Source organism: Maniola hyperantus, chromosome 14 (genome assembly GCF_902806685.2).
Source record: "Maniola hyperantus chromosome 14, iAphHyp1.2, whole genome shotgun sequence".
Lineage (NCBI taxonomy): Eukaryota > Metazoa > Arthropoda > Insecta > Lepidoptera > Nymphalidae > Maniola > Maniola hyperantus.
In genome coordinates, this window is record NC_048549.1 from 3,555,524 (window position 1) to 3,562,259 (window position 6,736).

Genomic DNA, 6,736 nt, shown 5'->3' on the forward strand with positions numbered 1-6,736 from the left:
GGTACTTCCCGTTGACCTAGAATCATGAAATTTGGCAGGTAAGTAGATCTTATAGCTGACATTTGGGGAAAAATCTGAAAACCGTGAATTTAGGGTTAGATCACACAAAAAAATTTAAATTGTGGTCATGAACTAATAATTAGTATTTTCAACTTTCGAAGTGAGTGACTAGGTATACCAAGTGAGGTATCATATGAAAGGTCTTCACCTGTACATTCTAAAACAGATTTTTATTTATTTTTATGCATCATAATTTTTGAATTATCGTGCAAAATGTCGACAAAATACGACTGTAGTACGGAACCCTCATTGCGCGAGCCTGACTCGCACTTGGCCGGTTTTTTAAATCAAACCTTAGTTTTATTGTAGGTAAGTGGATAAACTTTGTTTTGGCTTTTTGGAATATATTTATTAACCAATATTTATTTTATTTGCCCACAGAACTCAATGTTAACGAAAATCCTTGGTTTATAAAGATAATTTATCTACAAGATAACATACCTACCTATTTACCCATTGTAAGACTCCACCAATTTCATTGTAAAAAGTAAGTAGGTAGGTACTTAATTAAGTACCTACTTAAGTAGGTACCTACCTAATTTAATTGCTAATTTTGATGTAATAAAAAACTAGGAACCTACCTGTTTAATTTAATACCTAGTTCCTACTTACCACAAATTTACGGTTTTCGGATTTTCGTTTTACTTGTGCTAATATTGCTACCTACCTACCAAATTTCATAATTCTAAGGCAACAGAAAGTATTTACCCTTAAGTTTTGATACCATTGACGGGTCTTCCTATGATGACCTGTATGTATATAATGGTATAATGTCTGTCTGTTTGTCGGGTCTATACCCGACAAACAGACAGACAGATATACAGGTAGACAGGCAGACCGAACGTTTCTCTGGAGATAGGTACGGAACCCTAAAAATCGGTATTTTAATTTCTTGTAGAAACTTATAGACTACTAGGTATTTTAACTATTCCGTGAATATTTTCATCCAAAAATAACGGTTTCTTGTTTTGTGAAAAGTTTTCGTTACAGAAATGCGGCAGCGGAAAGCTTTTCATTTTTCTACGCTTCAGGAGTAGGTATAATCCGGTTGTGTTGAGTCACTCAGTGGCATATTTACGCGTGCTAAAATTTATCCGTCTTCTCAACTTGGGCGGATTGCAGCGGGCCGCTCGAAGTGGCCTACGTGACTAGCGGCCCCCTCGTAATGGTGTCGTGGCGCCAAACGAATTGCCGCCTTATTGACATCTGACAATTTGTGCATCCACACTCCATGGGCTAAAACCGTTTACATACAATAAACACTCAGTTTTCCACGGTAATAAAAACCCTGAAGTTTGAACGCATAAGGTTGCGTAACTACTAAAAACACACGTGTTAAAGTCGCGAATCAGCTGATTTTCGCAATACTCACCCCAACAGTTAACTAGGTTGATCGAGAGCACAAGGACGGCTAACAAACACTGCGTTTTACACATTTTGTCTCATGAATTTTGAAAGATTTGTTATAAAAAGCACATTAGATTGAATATATTCGTGCGAGTTTCAGCCAATGTCATAGAGAGGGCGCGAGTACCCGGCGACCACGCCAATCGCGAGTTACACCGAAACTAAATACTACAGCCGTCCGTTTTGCCGCGAAGTGGCATACGAAATAATTTCATTGAAGGCGCATGCCCGCCGTGGGCCGTGGAATACGCGAAATGATAACTTATCACGCTGCGAATTGGTCAGATTCGGAAATTGCAAAGTTGCCTTGAGGTGTAATTACATAGTTTACTATCAAAAGATAATTTGTTACATAACGCGATTTGTGCGTAGCAATTGATTGGTTGATTGGCACTACTAGAAACTGATAGACTGATTGGTAAAAATATTGAGCTAGGAACTTACCGTTTTATATGCATCGCTTGTTTACGCAGTTGATTTTTTTGCATAAATAAATAATCGTATAGATATTCAATGCTCGCGACGCGCGACGTCGTTCACGTGGAATTAGGCTTTTTCAAATCCCATGGGAACTCTTTGATTTCTCAGGTGTCAGGACAAAAAGTAGTCTAGATATGACCATCACCAAGCGAGCTGTCTTTGATTTCACCAAAATCGGTTTAACGGATGGGCTGTGAAAAGCTAGCAGACAGACAGACAGACAGGCACACTTTCGCATTAAAATGCAGGTATTAACACAGTTTTATGCAAAATTGTAGTATTAGTATATATTTCAATACTAATAGGTAGATATACGGAAGTACCTGTAGTCAGAACTCTGAATTACCAACGCCTGTAAGACTGCTGTCCACTGGTGCGAAGCTAGGTAGCGGAGGGGAGCGAGAAAGTGATGCGGAGCGGAGTTGCGAGCACGCGACGAGTCAGTTGGGCAGCGGCGTAATATCCGCTTCCCATCCGCTTCCCCGCTCCGCGTCAAAATGTATGATTTTTTAACTAGGTAGTCCGAAAATACTTGTCCACTGATGCGGAGCGGAAATTTTATGCAATTCTATTGGTTAATATTTGCACAGCTCCGCTCCGCTCCTCTCTTCTCCGTACCAGTGGACGGGCATCCTAATATTCCTAAATTATCGCAATATCATAATGGTAGTTAGGGGGATTTCTTGGGATAACAATGCGGTGGGTTTTCAAATATCAGGTCTCTTCAGCATAGGTACAGCCCGATTGAATACCTAGGTATATTTCGACTTTCAGTTTTAACGATAATTACTTATCAGAAGTTAGTGATACTGATACTGACTGAGAACGAACGACGGCTTCGTGCACAAAATGATATAATACTAACTCAATAACTTATTTTATACAGCTCTACAACATGCAAAAAAACAATTAAATTATTTATATTTGTAATTAACTAAGTACATAAAACTCGTGCGCGTTGAGATCTAATTTATGCAGTTTTCGTGCCTTTCCCAATAACATCGAAACGAGCGGTTCAAAAATCTTTTGCAAAAAAAGCTGCGAATAATTTTCAGTCGGGACTCGGGATGCCTCAAATCAGTACCTAGGTATGGAGATTTTTTTTATTTCTCGTGCGTTAATAATCTGTGTTATTTTCAACCTGTCGCGTACTATACACATAATATTATCTAGTACCTATGGGTATAGTTGTGTGTACACTTTACATACCTAGGTACTGATTGATAAACTTTTGGAAGGAACTTATTATACCCACGTAGATACGGATTTTCCAGCCACTACTTGCAGGATGTAAATAACGTAAAGTAAGTACATTTCAATTTGACAATATTGTTGGTATTACCATACATAGTAATTTATTACATAATTAATATATTAATATCATATTGCGGATTGCAACCAGATATCCGTTTTTAAAACTTCCTGAAAGGACACTTCCTTTGAACCGTGATTGCCCAGGCCCCAAACATAAGAAAAAAAAACCAACTATGCGTGTAATAGAAAATACTTATTTGTAAGAAAACTAGCTTATGCCCGCGACTTCGTTCGCGTGGAGTAAACAAATTTTAAACCCCTATTTTACACCCTTAAACTTGATCTTTAACAATGAGATTTTAACATTTGAGCTTAATAAAATATGTCATACTGCTAATTGCAAAAATATTAACTACAAAACTTCAAACTTCTAACTTCAAAACTGACAGACTTTCATACAAACTTCAAACCCCTATTTTACCTCTTTTGGGGTTGAATTTTGAAAAATCCTTTCTTAGCGGATGCCTACGTCACAATAGGTATCTGCATGCCGAATTTCAGCGCGATCCGTCCAGTAGTTTGAGCAGTGCGTTGATAGATCAGTCAGTCAGTCAGTCAGTCAGTCACCTTTTCCTTTTATATATATATAATAGAGATAAGTGTATATTACAAAATTTCGCGATTGTAACTTTAAAACTGACAGACTTTCATACAAACTTCAAACCCCTATTTCACCCCTTTAGGTGTTGAATTTTGAAAAATCCTTTCTTAGCGGACGCCTACGTCATAATAGCTATCTGCATGCCGAATTTCAGCGCGATCCGTCCAGTAGTTTGAGCTGTGCGTTGATAGATCAGTCAGTCAGTCAGTCAGTCAGTCACTCACTCACCTCTTCCTTTTATATATATAGATTAACTCTTTCTGCAAAAAAAAATGGCGCGCCCTTTCTGAAAATATTTTTTAGTAAGTATTATGGACCCAAACCACAGTGGATTCCTAGCAAGTTCAGTAAAAATATCTTTTGTTACGGTTTCAGCATTTTTATAATTTGTGTTGTAGGTAGACCGTGCCTCATAGAAATAGCCCATGGGAACTCATAGACATTAGACAGATCTGGCTCATAGACATAAGGTGATGTTTCATGAACGTTTTCTGATCCACATACATTTTGATTCACAGGACATTGACATATAAAATAAGGAAATGCATTTCCGACTAATCTTGAGTAAAGGCTGTGTATTAGAAGGTCATTCACACTTTTACTGCAAATAATTAAAGCTGCTTTACTTTACAATGTTATGGACTAAGAGCCAGTGCGTGCCAGACCTTCGTTATTTTATAAACGCTGAAAGTTTTCTCTTTGTATTGTCCCCAAGACATGAAGGAACGATGAGTGACTATGAAGTTTGGATCATGGTGGCTTTGGGAGATAACAGATGCAAAAAATCGTACGTCAAAGTAATTCTAATTTTTTTATATTTTCTTCGGAATATAATTAATAATCACGTCATGTATTGCCCGACACGTCTTAGTATCGTGGCAACCCAACCAATTGACGTAAGATTTTTTATACCTTTATTAGGAACCTGTTATCTACCTACCAAAGCGACCATGATTCAAACTTCATAGTTGCTGTTCGTTTCTCCCTGTGTTGTGTATTATGTTGGGGACTATAAATACGCAGAGAAACTTTCAGCTCTTATAAAATAACGAAGGTCTGGCACGCGCTGGCTCTCTCTCTTATATAATTTACAACACGCACTATACAGGTATGCAGATATAACAGTAAGTCAGTAGTAAAGTTGTCTTTTCCAACAACTCAAACATCCAGTGGCATCTTCCGAAAAGTGATGTAACTTTCTACCTAACTGAACAACTGAAGCGCGGGTTGTAGTTACGACTTTTTACGTTGTATTATCTGAGTGACAAGATAGATGGCGCTAGCAGTTTTAAAATCGGAGAAATTCATTGGGGGATTTAATAAAACAGTAAAAACGTATAGATAAATGCTTTCAGTATCGGATAGTGTAAAATTATTAACACTACGGGCCACACTTGCACTACATTCATAGATAAAACACGTCTCAACTCACAACAAGCGGCGGTAAGACGCGTGTCACTTCTCGCACCGCTTGTCGTACCTATCGTCAAAACCCAAAAGCTTTGGCCCTGGGGTGAGTGCTACATGGTGCTACATAATAAACTCTCAAAATTAATTCTTTATTATAATATTCTCTATATTTTATTTATATATTCTAAATAATATTTAATTTCGTAATAACGAGGGGTGTAATAACTGTCATAGTTATTAATTCTAGGCCCTAGGGCTTCTCGTATAAATCTCTTCAAGGGATAAAATCTTTGTGCATATCTTTTTATTAATAGTTATGTCTAGTTTTAAATTTTATAAAACATAAATAATGCTAATGACTCCGACACGTGTCCGTACCAGTATCATAGGGGGAAACTCATTGGATGGTCTTTGTCAACAACAGTAGATTTTTTAAATTAAAGATACATCTGTTCATTTTCGGAATAATTACTGTTTTTACCGTAGTACCAACTACCAAAAACGAGGAGATTCTCAATTCAGCGTTTGTATTTTTTTGTTTGTTGCCAGTAAAATATAAATTAAAATCAATTTTTTATTATTTTGGTACAGACTGAGCATAAATAAAACTAATAAGGTAAGTATCGGGTACGTACCATGATTAAGACGATGATTTTATAGATTAAAATATCGATATTTCGAACCAGTTGTATGGGTCGTCGTATCGACGGAATTTTATGTCATTAAACCACGAATTAAGCCCAAAATCATTATTAAAATTAGTAAGTAAACTTAGCCTTAAAAAATGGTAAATTGTGGCTATTCTCTTCTACATTTTTTTTTCTTTTTTCGTCCTTCTTTTTTTTAATAAGTTTTATTTATTAATTTATTTATAAGTACATATTTATAATTTTATATGGTTGTAGAACGTGAGAACTACAGCAGCTCTATTTGAACTGTGTGGGATTAGAGCCGGGGGTGGAACGATAAATGGATTAAACAAACCATTATTGTATTAGTGGCACTTGTTCGCCGCTCCCCAAGGGCTCCACTGCACGAATAAGGGCGGGGTGGATGGATATTGGCGAATAAAAAGGTTTCTGAATAATAAGAATACATTTATTACCTTATTTATTTTTTCTCATCACTCTAAAATAGATATTAATTTAATAGCTCACGGTTTTTAAGGAACTGTTGTACTTATATGGGTATTCCGATTTTGAAAAAAAAAAACTTTCAGGGTGCCTCCTGAACATGAAAGAGAAAGAGTTTGACATACATTATCGAGTGGGACCTCGGTCAACTAAGTGGGCCCTCGTATTTTAATATCATTATGAGGTTACTTAAACAGTTTTTTGAAAATAAAAAGAGTAGGTACAAACCTTTTACGAAATGATAAGCTAAATTAATAACCATTAACAGTATTGTAATATTGAAAAGTTGGAAAAATTTAAAACAATTAGCATATAAACATTTGTACCTAAG

At 36.4% G+C, this 6,736-nt stretch overlaps 1 protein-coding gene across 1 annotated transcript in view; it reads right to left on the minus strand.

The window, feature by feature from the left end:
- The window catches only part of cue (Protein cueball), a 32,199-nt gene extending 30,342 nt beyond the window's left edge, over window positions 1-1,857 (minus strand). The window contains exon 1 of the mRNA XM_034975382.2: window positions 1,433-1,857. Coding sequence (XP_034831273.1) covers window positions 1,433-1,496 — 64 coding nt within the window. The 5' untranslated portion in view covers window positions 1,497-1,857. The remainder of the gene's footprint in view (window positions 1-1,432) is intronic.
- Between the last annotated feature and the right edge of the window lie 4,879 nt (window positions 1,858-6,736).